This window comes from Danio aesculapii, chromosome 1 (assembly GCF_903798145.1).
Source record: "Danio aesculapii chromosome 1, fDanAes4.1, whole genome shotgun sequence".
Classification (NCBI taxonomy): domain Eukaryota; kingdom Metazoa; phylum Chordata; class Actinopteri; order Cypriniformes; family Danionidae; genus Danio; species Danio aesculapii.
Window position 1 is genome coordinate 23,777,189 of NC_079435.1, and position 21,045 is coordinate 23,798,233.

At 36.1% G+C, this 21,045-nt stretch overlaps 1 protein-coding gene across 5 annotated transcripts in view; it reads right to left on the reverse strand.

The window, feature by feature from the left end:
• Positions 1-3,637: 3,637 nt before the first annotated feature.
• The window catches only part of dclk2a (doublecortin-like kinase 2a), a 113,736-nt gene continuing 96,328 nt past the window's right edge, over positions 3,638-21,045 (reverse strand). For 4 of the 5 annotated variants that reach the window (XM_056457677.1, XM_056457659.1, XM_056457668.1 and 1 more), the window contains 2 exons: positions 20,092-20,205; positions 3,638-6,189 (listed from right to left, as the gene is read on the reverse strand). In XM_056457677.1, the coding sequence (XP_056313652.1) occupies positions 5,905-6,189; positions 20,092-20,205 (399 nt within the window). In that variant the 3' untranslated portion in view covers positions 3,638-5,904. Of the gene's footprint in view, positions 6,190-16,281; positions 16,369-20,091; positions 20,206-21,045 lie in introns of all 5 variants that reach the window. The other variant, XR_008837826.1, reaches the window with a different exon arrangement.

Sequence of the window (21,045 nt, forward strand, 5' to 3'; positions counted from 1 at the left end):
TGAATATGTCTTGATAAGTAAAAAAAAATGGCTCTGGGAATATTGTGAATTTCCTTTGTTTTCATAACTTCTCAGGTTAACTACTTTTTAATTTACTTTTATAGGGACACCTCCAATATGAAGCAGTGGACAGCTGAAGATGTTGCTGGCTGTTATTGCTAGACATTATTTAAATTTGATTATTTGCATTAAATGTATATTACATTATTAATCATATTATGTGAATGTAATTGTGATGTATATTGATTAATAAAAGTAATTATTTATGAAAAATGCGATTGTATTTTTTAAAAATCTATAAACATGTATAGATTGATAGATAGATGTCTATTGAATTTGTGATTAAACATGTTTGCACAAACCATAAATTAAGAGAGATAGGAAAAACAAGCATTAAAAAATAAAATGGTGCTTCAAAGCACTCAAGGTGGTTCCTGGTCATTCTTAATAAGAGGGTTCCTCAGAGAACTGCTCCTTTTGAAATGGTGCGTAGAGGTTCTTTAGAGGGTTCCGCCAGCGTGGCAATGTGAAGAACCCCAAAAAGTGCCTCCATGAACCTTTCGTTTTTACAGTGTTAATAAGAGGGTTCCTCCAGGAACCCTTGAAGTTCCTCAAAGAACTGCCCTTTTTTTGAAATGGTGCCTAGAGGTTCTTTAGAGGGTTCCGCCGGTGTGGCAATGTGAAAACCCCCAAAAAGTGCCTCCAGGAACCTTTAATTTTTACAGTGTACTTACTAGTGTCTATTAATGTAGAGTTAATGCTTAACAAATAATAAACTCACTAGATGCTAATGCTTAATAAATGATTTATAGTGTGTAGTTATTATAAAGTGTTCCCACAAAAGGTTGAAGATGCTTTATTATAGTAGCCTATAACATACTTTACTTTAATCTGGTTCAAAAATACTACGCTAGAGTTTTTCTACTATAATTTTTTGGGTAGTACCAGTTAAATGCCACAGTTTACCTGAGTGTTGTTGCTGATCATGTCCATCTCTTCATGACCATGATCATATATCACAAATAGATAACATCAAAGAGGTTTCTAGTGTACACATACTCAAGTTGACTGTAGAAACAAAAGTTCTCTATCTGTGAAACAGAGCTTATAGTATGTTCAGGAATAGGATATTTGAATCATGGATGCCGCTGACAAATCTGCAGCAACCGTTGATGTTCATGCCGATATACGGATTAGAAAAAAAACCCTTGTTTTCATGCCATGAAGAATTAAAGAGGTAGTTCACTCAAATATGAAAAAAATGTGTCATAAGTTATGCTTTCTCCACTTGTTTCAAACCTGTTTGAGTTTCTTTCTTCTGTTGTTCATGAACTAAGATATTTTGAATAGTGTTGCAAAGCAGCAACCATTGACTTCCATTTTTCTTGGTTATGGATGAAAATTTTCAAAATTCTTTAGAATATACATATATATATTTTGTGTACGACGGAAAAAATAAATAAATTTGAAAGTAAAGTTTGAAAGTAAATGGTGAGGAAATGTACTTGTTTTGGGTGACATTTCCCTTTAAATTTAAATTGTACTGTCACACTTCAACCAACAGATGGCGATGTTGCATTGGCCTAAACAGTTGAGGTCAGAAATATTAGCCCCCCTGTATATGTTTTAACGGGAAGATCTTTTTCAACACGTTTAAACAATAGTTTTAATAACTCATTTTTAATAACTGTTTTCTTTTTTCTTTGCCATCATGACAGTACATGATTTTTACTAGATATTTTTCAAGACTCTAGTATTCAGATTAAAATGCTATTGCTTAGGGGGCTAATAATTTTGACCTTAAAATGGTTTAAAAAAAATTAAACTGCTTTTATTCTAGCCGAAATAAAATAAATAAAACTTTCTCCGGAAGAATTTTTTTTATAGGAAATACTGTGAAAAATTCATTGCTCTATTAAAATTCATTTGGGAAATATTTAAAAAAAAGATAAAAAAAATCATATGTGATGTGATTTGAAAAACATCAGCAAAGTAGTTGGTTTGTCAGCTGTCATTATACCATAACAAGGACAAAGATAAACAACCGCAACATAATTTTATTGCATTTCATTGATTATGTGATGATAAAGAACACTAATAGAAAATGACATCTAATAAACATGAAATCTAACCTTCCAGCGATGAAATAGAATGCTGCCACATTTCTCAAAACCTTTCCAAAAACATTTGAATCATGTCAAATACATTATTACCAAGCTCCATTGCTGTCTTTTATGGCTGACAGTTCCGGGAAATAAGAGACTTGTTAAGCAAAGAGATAGTACACAGAGCAATATATGACAAATCCAAGACAGATTGTAGAATCTAACACTATTGTGACAGAGAAATCAGAATATCGTGCACCTAATGAGGCTGGCTCGAAAAATTGTCAAACTAGTCTAAAATACAATCCCACAACATGTCTACTCTGTACAAATAAATTAGCAAAATCTATAAACAATCCCTACAGATTTCTTGCTTCGCTGGTTCATTTAAAGGCAACTCTAAACTACTGCAAAATGACTCCAGAACACAGAAGTGTTCGGCACACCCTCTTTAGAAAACACACACCCACACACGTGAATTGCTTTCTTGCGTTTCTTCAACAGAGTCAAAAGGTCAAGCAGTCTATGTTCAAACATACACTCGACGAAAAAAAAAAATACGTTCAAGTTTCAGCAGGACAAGTTTCTTGCCAGTATCAAAGTCTTTCTTTCCAGTCGCATCCACCCTAAAGTCCACGTGTTTGCTATTCATAACAGAGACGTGAGCTGTTCACTCTGTAAAAACAGAGCGGATTCTTGGGTTCCAATGCACTTATATACAATCAATCACACAAAGTCTTCAAATCCACTCTTGGGTGCTGGAAAGGGAAGCCAAGCTGGAAGAAAAAAAAGCAAGGAGACAAGCAGACAACCACAACAGTACTACATTTGGCTGATTACTACATGATTTTTGCCCAGATTTTTTGACCCAGTTTACTGAATAGACACAAGCTGACTACTATTTGCCAAAACTCTGGGCACGGATGCTGTTATTTTTGTTCTTCAGACTATGATTTCATCCAGTCAGAGAATATCAAAAAATCTTTGATTATTTAAAGGAAATTCTGAATGTATTCAATAGTCAGTTGTTCTACATATGCTGTGTTTATAACTTCAGGCTTTTTTCGTAATTAGAACCTAAAAGGCAGCTATTTTACCCCTATCTCAAGATTTAAGATAAGTCGTTTTTGTCTCCAGAATGTGTTTGTAAAGTTTCAGCTCAAAAGACCCATCAGATTTTTTATTATAGCTTTCAGAATATTGTATTTTCTGCTCTGAACAGACTATAGCTGTTTTTGTGGCCTGTGCCTTTAATGTTAGTTCTCCCCACCCACCGTTCCCACGTGCCTGTCAGAGTGGCCCTCAATGTCCGTCTTGGCTGGGTCAGATAAACAGCACAGTGACAGACACGAAGAAGCAGATCTCATGTAACGTTTGTGAGAAATATAGTAAAAACTTTCCCAATTAATATTTGATGTGTTTTTATCATAGGTGTCTTTTAACTTCCAATAGAATTTTCTGGGAAGGCTTAAATTGCTAAAAAACAAAAAACAAAAAAAAAAAAACATGATTGCGATTTTAGAAATAAAAAAAAGGTCAAAATTGAAAGATGTAAACTTGTTTATAAAAAAATAATTGGAGACATAAAAACTTTAAATTCTGAAGCAAAATAAGTCTCAGAAAAAAAATGTAAACTTAAAATTCCCCTCAAAACATGAATTCAGACTTATGAGGGGAAAATGAACAGTAAATTAAAAATTCTGAAAAAAACAAAAACAAAATTTCTGAAACAAATGTAGAGAATAGAAAAGATCAGAAGTCAAAGACATCAAAACTTTAAATTCTGAGGACAATTCCTCAATTGAGCACATTCCCCTGTTCAAATCCAGGCTTAAAACTCATCTGTTCATAATAACTTACTTATTACATAATTACCTTTATAACTGCACTGCTCCAATTTGTATTTTGTCTTTGTATTTTATCATCTTCTCTATTATTATACAGTCGGATTATTTTTTAATTATTGAATTGTTTGTATATGTTGTACAGTGACTATAGGTTTCTTGAAAGGCGCTTTAAAAAACATTATCATTATTATTAAAAAAACATAGAATCTCTGACAATATGGCCCCGTTTACACTGCCAGTTAAATGTGACCCAATTCCGATTTTTTTGCTCACATGTGACAGATCGGATCTGTTCTATGACCATGTTAACACGAAAAAAAAAACGCAAACATTCAGATATTCAGAGATCGCTTTCAGGCCACCTTCATATGTGGAAATAAATATATGTGACAATGCGACTATCATGTAAACAGGCAGAACGGATTTATTGAGGCATTCCGTTTTGAACGTCATTAAACTTGCGACAATGTCAACACAATCTCATGGCAATTTGTAACTTTTTGATTTAGTGGCTAATTCGTATGAATTCATACAATCTAATTCGTACATTTTCGTACGATTTGCTCATCCCCCAATGACGGTTGGGTTTAGGGGTGGGGTTAGGTGCCACGCCTCCCTTTCAAAATCGTACGACTGAACTCATGCGAATTAGCCACTAAACTGAAAAAACGTAAAATACTTACTTTTTCTCATGAGATCAGACTGACAATGTGGTATTTTGTGGTAAAGTCTAGATGGGATACACAGCCGGCCAGAAGTGCGATATGCACATTAATATAGCAGCACTTTTTATGACACTGTATAACATTACTAATATTTTTACAGCACCGTGACGGTTGGGTTTAGGGTTGGGGCGGAGGTGTTAAAAAATACAATTTATTGGGTAATTTAATAGATAGCATAAATAATACTGAGTACAACTACTGTTTTTACATTACTGTAACGGTTTGGTTTAGGTTTGGGGTGGTGGTAAATGTTAATAAAATACAATAAGCGTGAAATTTAATAAATAGTATAAATAAATCTAGTAAACTTCAGGCCACAACCATATCTGATCTAGGAACAACCGTACTTCGTGGTTTAATGACGTAGAAGGAAGAACATGTGTGGAGATGCCAACGTGGTAAATAACAACAACAGACGAAACATGAAGAAGGAATGTGGTCAGTCGCCACAATTTGCTCCCATCAGACCTGAGATCTCTCTCGTACCCACGAATTCCTCTGAATGGTGGAGGACACCATATATAAACCATAGGTGCAAGCTGCAATGACGGCTCTTTCCCTCCTCCACCTCAAAATCATTTTAAAGTTGAGCGAACTTGGCATATTTCACAAAGCTTAAAACAAGACAATTTCTTCCATAGTGTCTAGTGTGGCGCACATGCTAGAACCCGCATTTATAGATGCTCGACTTAATAATTGAATAGCAAGTGTAAACACATGAATCGGATATGGGTCACAATTAAAAGAGCGTTTAAACGGATAGGCAAAAAAATCTGATATAGGCAACAAATCGGAATTGGGCATCAAGACCAGACAGTGTAAACGGGGCCATGTAATCTCAAAATAAAAACTAAATACTGAAATACTAAAAAAACTAAACTGCAATATGTAAACTCCAAATTTGGTGGGAAATATCTTGTCTTAAAAAAATGTAAACACAATCCTGATTTGAGAAAATAAATCAGGATCACAAGACAAACTCAAAATTCTATGAAAAAAATTGTCATAACTACAAGATGTCAACTCAATTCAATGCGTATAACTACTACCTAACACTACACAATTTTCTTGCCTACTCTTGCCTCCTCTAGACTGTAAATCAGTGCATAAATCTGGGCAGACGTCATGCATTCCAAGCTATAGCTAGAATGATTTGCAGAGTTTATTTACTTATTTACTTAAGCATGTATATTTGGAATTGTCTCCATTGTTTCCCTAAAGATAGAGTTATTCTTGCTTCAGGAGGTCTTTACTGGTCTCAGCCTCAGTATTGCATTCTGGGAAGTGTGGAGAAGGATCAGAAAGTGGTGCTGCTGGTGCACTGGGATTTGCCGAGGCTGAAGGCTCAATGGGAGCAGCACACCTAGAGTCCTCCGACTGGACAGATGAGCGTCCCCTGTTGGAACGTCTTCTTTCTGGGTTGGTGGAGGAGGGTCTCTTTTCTGGACGAGAAGGGTTGCGGTCCTGGCAGCGATGGGACAGCTGGATGGTTTCCTTATCTAGAGCTGTGTTCTATGGGAGAGAGACAATACGGTAATGTTTACATGAGCAGCACCCACCCAAAAAATGGAAAGGAAGTTGGAAACAATTCAGTCGGGAAAGAGTGAGTGAGATGAAGTTACGATCTGGGAGGTCAAGAGAAAGATCAATTTAATCTTAAAGAGACAGTGCACTACCATAGAAAATTCTGTCTTCATTTACTCAGCTTCATGTTGTTTCAAGATTTATGACTTTCTTTCTTACGTGGAACACACACACACAAATATCAGTTTTCTCTTGCCCTTTACTTTTACTTTTAAGCTCTCTTACTTGTATTGTATTACAAAACATTTATCGCTTAGGTTTATGGTAATGATTTTATTTGCCGTGTTTTAAAAGAAATGCTAGGTTTTAAAGGAATAATTTGGCCAAAAAAATAAAAATTCTGCCATCATTTATTCATCCTCCACTTGTTCATACCTGTTTGTCTTCTTTCCTCTGTTGAACATGAAGGAATATATACTGTTTATAACCACTTGAGCATGAGTAAATCCTGAGAAAATTTTAAAGTAACCCTTTTGAGTATTTTTGAAAATTACTTTCAGACATTTTCAGACAACCCTAATTTTCACATTTTGTGCCACATTGTTTAAATAGCAAATCCATTTGTGCCACTTTGTAGACTCATGTGTGTGCCTGTATATAAAGGAGGTGTAATAAGACGCACTGTTGGTGCGTTGCTATTTTGAGGAACTGAAAACCGCGCCATTGTCCAACTAAAAGCTGGTATAAATTCCAGCTCAGAGCATGTTAGTTATGTGCCTATGTGGGTTCAAAAGCTTAAACATTGCTTAATACACACAGGATGTACAACAATACACAAATATATTTACATATAAAAAAATAAAGGATTAAATGTTACAAAAATTATTATTTTCTACATAAATATAAAAACAACTGCCTTTATGCCTTCTGCATTTCAGGGGGCTTTTTCATTCTGTTCATGACAGTTTGCTTTTATATAATCTTATTATTATGAGCAGGATTATTTATTATATGCATATTTATATTTGTTTTAATAAAAACAAGTTTATATTTGTCCACCTGTCGTGTTTTGGACAATATGGGGCATAAGTGTGTTTGGCTATAACTCCGTTTTTTTGACCACACTTTATTATTGTTCATTCATTCATTTACTTGAAATCATAACTGAATTTAGAAACAGTTTTGAAACAAATTTTTGCGCTTAACTAATGAAATTGGATATCTTCAGTGGATTGTGTACAACACTGTTTCCTTATCCACAAAAGTAAAGGAGTAAAGTAAAGAGTAAAAGTAAAGTAAAGAGAAAGTAAAGAGGCCGAATGGAGGAGGCTCATTCTTTATTAAAAGTGGATTCGAACACACCCTTAATGCTTTTGCGCTTTAGACTTGCAATCTAGCTCCTACATTGTTAAAACAGAGCCCTAAATGTGATTGGTTCAGTTCTGTATACACACCAATTTATTTCTGTATAGTTGTCACTCATGTGAATTACTGAACTCTGTTTACATTATATAAACAAAAATGTGAATCTCAAAGCTTTCACCTTATGAATGATAAAAAACTACATCTGAATATATTTAATTACTACACTTTATAAATTTTATATATGTTAATTAACCGCTTCTGTATTAAGTGTTTTCTATTTTTTTTATGGTTATGAAGAGCAGTATAGGATGTTGATCTCTGCTCTGTTGACTTTACAGTTTGACAAAGTGACTTTTATTGGCATTTTAGTAGTTTGAAATAATATGATGTATAAGAAAAAATGACAAATAAGTCTGTAAAATAAAAACTGGCAGTTATTTGCAAAGTTTTTGTACCAAAATATAGAACACCAACCCAGACAATATATCCCTTTAAACTATTAAAAATGTTAATACAAGTCACTTTTAAGATTAAAAGGTGTTGAAAGAAAGATCGAAGTCACATAATGTAATTCAAAAGCACAAAAAAGGTGAAAAATAAAATATAAAAACAGGATTCACAAAATACAGAAAACCAACCCAGGCTCATTCTGAAAACGTACTGCTTTATACATTTCTGGAGAGCGGCAAATACATCCCAGAAGCTACGTTTTTTTTGCAGTTTTTGTTTTCATGAATCCACCAGAGGCCGCTATGTAAGCTTTTTGAGATCTCAAATTTCTCTTGCGAGTGCCATTGGTGCCTGCTGTTCCCATGTAAATCCACCAGAGACCACTGTCGACCGACTGACTGACCCACCATCCTTCCCTAAACCCAACTGACAGTTTTAAAAAGCAATCCAGAAAAAGAAAAGCTCACGCCTGATTTTTACCACGTTTTCAGATTTTACCAACTTCTCACCCTGTTATTTACTTGTTTAATTTATTTTTTGGCTTCTGTTTTTGTCTTTTGTCCTGCTTTCTGGAACCGTTCTTCGCCGTACTTGAACCCCGTCAACATAGTCAACTCCTCTCTGCATCTCAAGTCCATTGACATACATGGCGAGCTAACTGGACAAACTGGTAACAGCGGGAAAGCTGTCCATATGGAGGTAAGTGGTCAGGTGGTAAGGAATGGCATCTTACTGCCCCGTACGTTTGTTTTAATGACGAAATGCAGCCATACTGTACATACCTCTGGCTACATAATTCACGATCTCCAGAAATGTATATAGGGTATGTTTTCAGAATGAGCCTATGTTGCAGAAAACATTGGGCCTCTCATTTACTACTCCAACATTCTTCAAAATATTATCTTATTGTGTTCTATATAAGACAGAAAACCATTGCAACAACATGACTGTGATTAAATGAAGACAGAATGTTTCCATTTGCACATGTCCCTTTAAGGCTTCAGTAAAGCAGCAGTTCTGTGTGTTTTCCCATTGCTGTAAGAAGAAACATATACTAAGATAATAAAACAAAAAACAGTATGAGCGACCCGTTTTCCCTGAAAAGTCAATACTATTGATTACATCACAGATGGAAGAGGGCAGAAAACGAAAGAGAGCGAAAAACACCACTGAAGTTCACAGCAAGAGGAAAGTGAGTCAAGATCTTCTCAAAGCTGCCAACTTTCCATTGTCTTGCCGGGGGAAAATGAGTATCTTCAGTGCTGTTCCTGACACTTTCTCCCAGTGTAAGAGTGTATGTGTGTGTGTGTGTGAGGAGACAGAGTAGCGGGGAGGAGCGTAGCAGTTAGTGTTAGTACATACCATTGCCTTGGAGCTAGTCAGAGGATAGCAATGCCATGGGGAGAGCAGAAGCAGAGGACAAAGACTAGTCTTACTCACAGAGCACATACAGCACAAATTGATACACAACACTAACATAACATAACCTCTAACACTTCAGCTGAGGGACATTTCGCAAGGACGGCTGCTTCAGAAACGCTAGCTTGCTTAAATCAAGCAAAATATAGCTGCTTAGAGAGAGAGAGTCCGCTCAGAAATGAACATTCTGGCATTGTTTGTTCGTCCTCATATGGTTCCAAACCCACATGCTGTTGTTTTTCTTGGTCAAACAAGCTGTCAGGTTCCAAATTGCACTACAAAAGCACTACTGTAAATGTACTCTGCTAAAGCAATTTGATGAGTAGGTTTTTTTGTGCCTTTGCTGAACATTCTGTTTAATGGTGTGTGGTTACAAGAGATGAGAACCAATGTCATTTGGTTTTACTGATGTTAAACCCTTGTAGCGGGAACCATATTTCATTTAAGAGATTATTGATTGATAATAGCTTTAAAAAAAAGTTCAGTCTTCAGAAATCTATATAATTCAATTATATAATTCATTAATTTTCGCCTTAAATATAATGAGTCATTTTTACCTCATTCTTCCACATACAAAGCTTATTCACTTCTGCTGATTTTTGCAGATTGTTATGCTGATTGATGTTGCAAACTTGTGTTTTCTTGTATTATTTTTATGAATAGTGACAAACACAATTGTTAGTAGAGCAAATAGTTTGACTGCATATTGCTGTTTATTATTCCTAGTCATTTCCCTCATAGGCAAATCAATCAATCAATACCAAGAATAAAGTCAATAAATAATGATGCATGAATAGTATATACACTCACCCGCCCCTTTATTAGATACACCTGTCTAACTGCTCGTTAGCGCAAATTTAAAATCAGCCAATCACATGGCAGCAAGTCCATGCATTTAAGCTGTTGTTCCTAGATCGGATATGGATGCGGCCAGTAGTTAACAAGATTTATATTATTTTTATTTTATTTTATATTATTTATGAAATTTCCATTTTTGTATTTTATTAACGTCTATCCCCACCCCAACCCTAAATCCAACCGTCACAGTAATGTAAAAACAGTAGTTGTACAGAGTATTACTTATGTTTTCTATCAAATTGCCCAATAAATTTTATTTTTTAAAGCCTCCACCGCAAACCTTAACCCAACCATCACTGTACTGTAAAAATACTAATTATTGTTATACAGTGTCATAAAAAATGCTGCTATATTAATGTGCATATTGCACCTCCGGCCGGCCACGTATCCGATCTAGACTTTACCCATTTAGGCATGTAGACATGGTCAAGACGATTTGCTGCAGTTCAAACTGAGCATCAGAATGGGGAAGAAAGGTGATTTAAGTTAGTTTGAATGTGGCATGGTTGTTGGTGCCAGATTAGCTGGTCTGAGTATTTCAGAAACTGCTGATCTACTGGGATTTTCATGCACAACCATCTTTATGGTTTACAGAGAATTGTAAGAAAAAGAGAAAATATCCAGTGAGCAGCAGTTCTGTGGGCGCAAATGCCTTGTTGATGACAGAGGTCAGAGGCTGGTTTGAGCTGATAGAAAGACAACAGTAACTCAAATAACCACTCGTTACAACAGAGGTATGCAGAAGAGCATCTCTGAACACACAACATGTCAAACCTTGAGGGGGATGGGCTGCAGCAGCAGAGGACCACTCCTGTCTGCTCAAAAAAGTAAACTGAGGCTACAAATCGCACAGGCTCACCAAAATTGGACAATAGAGGATTGGGAAAAGTTGCTTGGTCTCGACTTCTGCTGCGACATTTGGATGTCAGAAGTTGGCGTCAACAACATGAAAGCATGGATCCATCCTGTCTGGTATCAACGGTTCAGGTTGATGGTGGTGGTGTAATGGTGTTGGGGATATTTTCTTGGCACACTTTGTGCCCATTAGTACCAATTGAGCATTGTGTCAACGCCACAGCCTACCTGAGTATTGTTGCTGACCACGCCCATCCTCTTATGACCACAGTCATAAGATCAGATGACTACTTCCATCAGGTTTCTTGAACACGTCAATAAGTTCACTGAACTCAAATGGCCTCCACAGTCACTAGGTCTCAATCAAACAGAGTACCTTTGGACTGTGGTGGAATCGGAGATTCACATCATGGATGTGCAGCTGACAAATCTGCACCAACTGTGTGATGCTATCATTTAATATGGACCAAAATCTCTGAGGAATATTTCCTGTACCTTGTTGAATCTAGGCCACAAAGTATTAAGGCAGTTCTAGAGGCAAAAGGGGGTCCAACGCAGTACAAGTAAGGTATACCTAATAAAGTGGCCGGTGAGTGTACGTATGAATTGCCAGAATTGTACAGAAAATATTCTAGAACATTTCTTGATAACTGTCAAAGCCTTTTTAATTACAGCATTTGGATTTGGAATCAGATGAGGGTGTATAATTGACAGAATTGCATTATTATTACTATTAATGATTACGTTTCTTTAGTATGTTCCTCAGCTGTAGACAAAAACTAATAATAGAAAATAAAGCTGGCAAAACTAGAATCTATTTGAATTAAAAGAAAAAACATGTGAAATCAATTACAAAGTGTTTTTACAACATTCAGTAACAATATTTCATCCAAGGCAATTTGAGTGCATAATAATGCATCTCTCTCTCCCAGTCATTGGATTTCTTCTTGGATTCTTGGTCATTTAATGGCAATGGTCAAAGTCTTAAAGCACAAAGTATACTTTGGATTTTATGAAAAAGCAAGGTAAATTAATCACAAGCACAGCATGTGTGTAATGTATGCATATACACCAAAAATATTTAGGCCTAACAAATAAGACTGATGTATTCTGATTGCATATAAAAGTTCCATCCCTTTAGATTACATACCTTTAACATAATTGAACTAATACATTTTGTGATTGATATTTGTTAGTTAAACATAAATTAAACAAATAAGATTTGTTGTAATCATATCAATAAATACAATGTGTTTTATTAATTCATTCATTTTCTTTTCGGTGACTTTAGCTTACCCAATTCAATTCGCCTGTATCGCATGTCTTTGGACGTGTGGGGGAAATCGGAGCACCTGGAGGAAACCCACGCGAACGCGGTGAGAACATGCAAATTCCACACAGAAATGCCAACTGACTCAGCCAAGGCTCGAACCAGCGACCTTCTTGCTGTGAAGTGATAGCACTACCTACTGCGCCACCGCGTCACCCACAATGTGTTTTAAATTTGTCTTATTCATTTAAAACACACTGGATTTAATATATTGTTTGGAACATGTAGCTGCAGCAATTTTACCCCTGAATAAACCAATGCCATCGAATTGAACGAATTGGACCTGGCTTTTTCTACAGCTAGATATATTTATACCAAATTCATATATTTTTTTAACTGATTAAATCTAATAGTATTTGATTTGAACAGATTTAGACTGATTCTAAGGAATCTGACAACATATATTTAAAAAAACTGACAGATTAAACAAAATCAGAAAGGTTACAAAAAATCAATGATAAACGTCATAGTGATTATTTTTTTGATACAGACTGATATTTTTAACCACACTTTTTCTTGTTTATTATTCACCATTAGTTTGTTTCCTTTTAGTCCCGAGTATTTCATGGGTTGAGTTCACAATCCCGAAATCAGGTCACTTGAGGGAGTGGATAAAAACGAGTGAGTATTCAGACTCTGTCATACAAACATTATTTATCAATTAAACATCACATTTAGAAACATACACCTATAGGATTCCGCTGTGGGTGTCATCTTTTGGTCATGAGCAGAACTTTCAGTGCGGAACTTTTACATACATTATGGGTATTCTCTGACCAAAGCATAAGGTGCGTCCGAAATCGCATACGTATGCACTATTCTATGCCATTTTGTAGTATAAACAGTGTAAGTAGTGCCTTCATACTGAAAACTCTAAAAAGAATAAGTGCACTTTATTAAATACCCGGATGATGCCTTTATTCAACCAGTAATATGAAGTGTGAAATGATGGACATTTCGCGCACTCAAGGGCCGCAGCTTTGCTCACGTAGCGGAAGAGGCGGAGCTTTCGGGCACTGATGTTGGATTCCTTTATTTATTTTGGATATTCCTGATGGTGAATGCGGTTATACTCATGACACGTATTATTTGGTACTTTGGTCATTTATTTCACTAATTTGGCAACCGTCAAACGTCATCTGGGAAACGGTTAGAATTTTCGCCTAGTAAAAAACATTAGTGTTCCATTTGGGATGACACTACATAGGCTACAGTTGAAGTCAGAATAGGCCCCCTGTTTATTTTTTTCCCCCAATTTCTGTTTAACGGAGAGATTTTTCTTCAACATATTTCTAAACATAATAGTTTTAACAACTCATTTCTAATAACAGATTTACTTTAACTTTGCCATGATGACAGTAAATAATAGTTGACTAGATATTTTTCAAGACACTTCTATACAACTTTATGACATTTATACAACAAGTGACATTTAAAGGCTTAACTAGGTTAATTAGGTTAACTAGGCAGGTTAGGGCAATTAGGAAAGTTATTGTTTAACGATGGTTTGTTCTGTAGACTCGTAAAAAAATATAGCTTAAAGGGGCTTATAATGACCTTTAAATGGTGTTTAAAAAATTAAAAACTGCTTTTAGTATAGGCGAAATAAAACAAATAAACATTATCAGACATGTTGTGAAAATTCCTGTTAAACATCATTTGGGAATGATTTAAAAAAGACAAAAAAATTCAAAGGGGGGCTAATAATTCTGTCTTCAACTACATATATACTATGCTGTTGAGTGTGTAAGGGCATTTGGGACGCAGCCATACACTGATTGTACACTCATTATTGCAGTGCATTGTGGGATTGAAAGACTGCATTTGAGGTCATCCACTATGGTTTTGAACACCATCACTGTCTGTCCACTCAAATTGTGCCCTACTGAAGGGTTTCATTGGTCGTTTTCATTGGTTGCCATAGTTACTGATTAATAGATGGTCATGCACACCTGTTCTTGTTTTAAGTTTATAAGTTTGCATTGTTAAGGCTGGATTGTATTGCATGTATCATTTTTTGTTAGCAACTATTGTTTGTTTGTTTGTTGTTCTGTTTGATTTATCTGGTATTGTGTGTGTTACGCTGTTTCACTGCAAACTATCATTTGTATTAACAGATTGTACAGGTACATGATCATTGAATCATCTTTGCATTTTGACTTATTTTAATCCTTATGTTTCCTTTGATTAAATATGGCTGCAATAAACTTCATCAACATCTATCATTATGATATTTTAATGACTTATTACTTAAACGGGGTGGTCCAGATTTAATTTTTAAGGCTTGATTGTGTTTATAAGATGCAAAGCAACGTGTGCTCATGCTTCGTTTGTAAAATATCATGCTATTTTTTCATATACCATACTTTAATTATATACAGCTACTCAGCTAACATGAAAATTATATATTTCTTAGTTCCCCCGAAGGCCCGCCCCTCTGATTGGTCAGCTAACATAATGTGCTGTGATTCACGGAACGGCTCCACGTCACCAGGAAGCATCATGCCTCTACTAGCATGTGCTGTGCCTCTGCTGTGTAAATACTGTCAGTCTGTGTAACTGTTAGCCCCATCAGTTTGAGCCTAAATCAGACAGAAAATGAAAGGGACACAGCTAAACCTCACATCTGCTCTCTAAAATAAAACCTGACAAGTGTCTTTCATATATATTCAGGTTATAAGCATGCGTAAGTAATATGAAACATTCACATATCTTTTGCGTTCGTTATTTGAGATGTAGAAAGTAGGGAAAGTGGCCACTTAGAGAGACACTGCAGCGTCGGCATTTTAGCTTTCTCTGCTATAACATTACAGTGCCTCTGTGGCCACGCCACATGATGTCATTAACCCGGACGTATTTTTTGTAGTCCCCAAAATTTGTTCGCTGTAGGCTTTGCTAAGCTAACTCTGTAAAAGCCAGTGTCTCCCTTTGCATTAAACTTTGAGCGTATTACATTCAGAAATGTTGTTTATGTTCACACAGCTACATTACACATCAACTAAAGTTTAAAATATGATATCGTAATGGACCACCCCTTAAAAAAAAAATTGTGGTATGGAGACGCCATCATTTCATATATTCTTTGTTTATTGACATTTAGAAAATATTTCAAATGGTTTGTTCAAGTCTGTAATGGAAACCAGGCTAAGAATAAAGATATTTTTATTGCTCACAATGTTTGGTAACAAATCTTTCTAGTGTGCTTGCTTTTCTGTATGCTATCAAAGGCTTGTGTGCATACTCTAACATCTAAATGAAAAAGGTGGATTTTGATGATACTGGCATCTGCCATTAAATAAACTGTCTCTGGATTAGATAACTGAGAGAGAGAGAAAAGCCATCAGATTGCAGTGTTAATATTACAAGCAGTCAGTATTGCATGCACGCCAATACAAACCTCCCAGCTAGAGCCCAGAAGGAAAACAAATATACAGTAATAATGCGCAACGAAGCTATATGGCACAAAATATTACAGCAATAAAGTGTTCAAAAAAAAGCCACCATAAACTTGAAGTGGAACAAGAAGATGGTAAGACAGAAAGTGGACTGGATTATGATTTGGGACATGAGGTGTGATGTAATTGCTGTCTAGAATTAGAAGCAAATGCTGAATATTATACTGCTAAAATAAATAAAGGGAACATTGGAGTTACATTGTGGTGTTTAAGTGTTCCCTTTATTTTTTTGAGCAGTATATAAACCCAGGAGAGTAAATCAGAGTGCAGAGACTGCTGGATTTTAGTAAGGAGTCGTAAGGAACTCAAGATTATTAAAAAAAGAGGATTAGGTTTGGAGTCAAATACCCAATTTCCAATGGTAGACAGACGTCACTTCAGGTCTTGGGAGAGCAAGGAAGGGGTGAAGGTACAGCCCTGCCCTTACAGTTCAAACTGTCAAATGAGATTCACATCAACAGACATTCAGCCAGAATCCCTGCTGCTGCTGCTGCTGCTGCTGTTTTTAAGCAGTGAAGTGAACAAAAAAGGCCAACAAAAAGGCCTTTGTATTTTTTTGTTCTTTAAAAAAAGCACAGGGATTTTAATGATGTAGGTTTAAGGGGTAGTTCACCCCAACATGAACATTTTATAAAACCAGCTTGAGCTTCTTTCTTCTGTTGAACACAAAAGAAGATACACTCCAAAAAAATAAATAAATAAAAAAAATCACTGCTTCTTCAAACTACTGATTTAAAGTGAGCTGAATCAACACAATTCTTGAGTTTTTTTGGGAACAACTTAATTGTTTTATGTTCAATCTACTTAAATGTGTAAAAACAATTAAGTGAAATTAACAGATTTGTGTTGAGACAACATGAAGGAATTGTGTGGAACCCACCATTTTTTACAGTGTATTTTGAAGAATGCTGGAAAACTTTAGCCATTGGCATCCCATAGTATTTGTTTTTCCTGCAACAGGCAATGGTTTTCAGCTTTCTTCAAAATATTTAGTGTTCAACAGAATAAAGAAACGTATGAAGATCTGGAATCACTTAAGTGTGAGTAAATAGTGAGCAAAGTTTTAATTTTGGAGGAGTGATCTATCTATTTTTGATAAAAAATGGTCATTAATAGGTGCCTATCATCTCATCTAAAATCACATCTTGTGATGTAATAAACATAAAATATATCTCTAAAATAATATTCAGACATTTTAATGAATATGTAATATATACCAGTTTTTAACTGTGAACTGGAGACGATATATTTGATATTCATGATGACGATGTTGATGAGATGAAGACCAATGACAACAGTGAAAACAGCACATTTACAAAACATAACTAAAGGGGAACAACTAAGACACAAAGTTGGCAGTGAGAGATTTATGGTGCAGTGAACTGGGATGGGAATTTAATAAGACATGACAATGGAAATGGCTGGAAAATGCTTTACCCAGGTCTCCCTCTGAGCTCATAAAGTACACTCTGCTGAGCAATAAACGGATTATGATGAGTCCTTCTGCCATTTCCAGGCACTAAAGAGAGACTGCACTTTTTGCCATTGGTCATTTGTTTATTTTGAGCATATTAAATAGATATTCTTCTTCTTATTATTATTATGGTGGCTTGAGGAAGCCAACATACTGTTATACTACATAAACGTATTATTCTTCCGTCTTCTTTTTCTTCTTCTTCTCAGACTACTTTAAGAATGCATCTCCTCCTAGACCGTTCATACTACAACCACCAAACCAACTCCAAACTATGCTGAATTAAGTTGCTATATCTTTTCCAACTGATCCGACTTAGGGTTTTCAAACTGACCTGGAAAAGTCCCATTGACTTAACATTGGGCCAAACTTTGTGACCTCATAATTTTGCACCAGACTGTCATACAGACTTAAAGTATGGCTTATTTAACCCACACTACCAATCAGCCAATAACTGATGACCTTTCAACTTACTAGCCACACCCTAGCAACTGTCCCATAGACTTTGTAAAAAAACTGCCATTGACTTTACATTGGACATTCTATACTAGCAGTATACTAATCCATGCTAGAAATATACTAACATGCTTTTCATACTAGCAACATGCTAATTCATATTATAAACATACTAGCAACATGCTAATTCATACTAGAACCATGTTAATTTACGTTAGCAACTGCCTAGCAACTACTAAGAACACCTTAGCAACTGCTTACCAACACCTTAGCAACCGCCTACTAACACGTTAGCAATCACCTAGCAATGCCTTAGCAACCACATAGCAACCACTCAGAACACCCTAGCAACACCTTAACAACAACCTAGAACACCTTAGCAACCACTCATAACACCCTAGCAACCGCCTAGCAACACCTTAGAAACCATCAGCAATACCTTAAGACTGCTTTACATTTCTGTGTCAAGTGATCGGCGTGACCCACGGCGCATGCAATGCGCGTAGCCCTGCATATATACTTCTGCACGCTGTGTGTTGCTCTGCAATAATAATATTTCAGAAATGCTATCTGGCAGTAGGTGTTAATGTTCCTCTGTGTCGAGTTTCTTTGCTGGTGTTTTGTTTTTTTCTGAACGCTACCTTAATGTACAAGTGGCTTAAACTCGCTCATTTTGAGGCTGGAACTGGCAGACATGCATCAACTTTAGTCATAAGGTAAACACAAAACAACAGCCTCCATTTGAAGCTCCTTCACGGGACTCCACACTTGTAAACACTCGACCCATCGGGCTCGCAGCTATCAGCACCACCCACACTCTTCACAGCTACCAAACCAACCAATCACAGTGCTTGCGCTATGCATCGTTGTGACATGTAGTTACATTTTTTGAGAGGTGTGGAGAGGTTTGTTGACCATGTGTAGGCTGCGCCATAGCATACGTGTGCGCTTGACGCAGAAGTTTAAATCTGCCTTTAGCAACCACTCAGAACAATCACCTAGCAACATCTTAGCAATCACATAAAACACCTAAGCAAAGTCTCAGCAACTACTAAGAACACCCTAGCAACTGCATAGCAACAACTTGCAACTGCCAAGCCACACCTTAGCAACCACCTAGCAACACCTTAACAACTACCTGGAACACCCTAGCAACTGCCTAGCAACACCTTAGCTACCACCTAGCAACCACTCACAACAACCTACAGCCTAGCAACACCCAAGCAACCACTCAGAACACCCTAGCAACCATTCAGAACACCTTAGCAACCACTCAGAATCCCCTCAACAGCCCCTATCAAATGCTACCCTATATGTAATAATAAATGTTTCAAACTTCTGAAAAACTACTTCAATTATTTAACCTTTAAACCTACTTCGAACTTTCAGACTTTAGGCTTTCTCATGCCATCATAAAGTTTGTCTACGAACTTTACTTTTCTAGTTACTATTATTTACACTGCCATACGGCAGCTCCTGACAATTAAGCTTTGCCATCACACAAATGAGATACATTTTAAAATACAATTAAATGTAATAGTATTTATTGTGTAATACAGTAATAATGCAATATTTTTTCAATTTCAGTGTTGGCATTTTTACTGTTTTTGATCAATCAAATGCAGTCTTTCTAGTGTAAAGTGCAATATCTTAATGATTTTTCACAATATTACTGTTTTTACTATTTTTATTTCAAGCCTTGTATAGCCCCTATCACACAGAATGTTTCAAATGACTTTTTAAAGGACAAATCAAATAGTTTTAAACAATAAAGTGTTAGTCTTAAGTAACCAGAGTAATTATTTAGATTACAGAATATTGATGTAACAAAATACTAATCAAATATATTTTACAGATACAGTGAATGAGACATGTGCCTGATGTCCTGTTTCCTTCAACCACTTCCAAATCCACAGCTCTGGCATATTGGGTGCTGTGCATGCTTACAAGACAATAATCTCTAATATTTCTAGAGATTTAGCAGTTACGTAAGTCATGAGCACCGAGGGAGACAAACTGATTGATTGGATGCTGGTTTCCACAGTGGCTGTAATTTCAGTGACGGCTAGGCTTCGGAATTATGTGTAATCCAAGTACTAATCATTAGGGAATGAAAGGATGACATTGGTTATGTTCTGAAGTGTAACATATTAACGAACGACTGTAGCAATGGTTAAGATCTGTTTCCCATATCTGAGTATGACTGATGTGTGTGTGTGTTTGCTTACCATAATAACCGAGACTCCCGCAGAAGTGTTGCTCTGTTTCTGCACAGAGTTAAAGTGCTTTTTGAGTTTACCTGCCACCTCCATCTTCATGTTGTTTTCCATTGCGGCATCCTCCTGTTGGAATATTGAAGTGAATTAGTCTAGGCCAATCTAATGCAAAGCAATTGACCCTTCGCTAAGCCCCGCCCTCCTTAGTTACTGTTGTTATGCCTGTCAAGCTTTCGTGCCCGGAACGTCTTTTATAATATGTATGCGCCGGTGTCAGACATTCCCAGGGATATAATTAGTCATTTTTGGTGAACAGGTGAGATATCTGAGAAAGCCAGACAAAAAAGGACTGGAGTATGCATTACAGGGGTATATTCACCACATAATACGCAATCGATTAGAAAATAATTTAATCAAAATTGAAGCTAGCTTAGCCTAGCCGCCTCATACGCTGACCATTCATCAGCTTATTTCATGCACAGCAGGATAGGTGGCATAATCTAATAAGAACAAATTAAATCGTGATTTCTCTTTTAGCTATAAAGCCTGATAGATTAATTGTTGTGCAATAAAATATAGCATTACTAACAAGGAAACACGCAGGGATAGTGCTTCTACATAATTCTTTTACAGAAAGAACAGCCAGAAAGGGGAAATTGATGGATTTGTGCTGAATAATAGCATCATTGACCCATAACAATGTACAGTACCTATAACTGTCAGTATGTTTGTGTGCTTTTTATCCAGTTTCTATTCTAATTTGCAGTTAAGTGGAAAAATAAATAAATTAAAAAGCAAATCAAAGTATAAATAGCAGAAGTGAACAAATAGATTTTCCCTACCAGCAAATATTAATCCGACACCAAATATAAAAGCAGACACCAACCTGCTATAACGTCGTCACTAATGACTAAATCTCCAAAAGACTGACGGAAACATCGGTGAATTGTAGCTCTGACATGGACA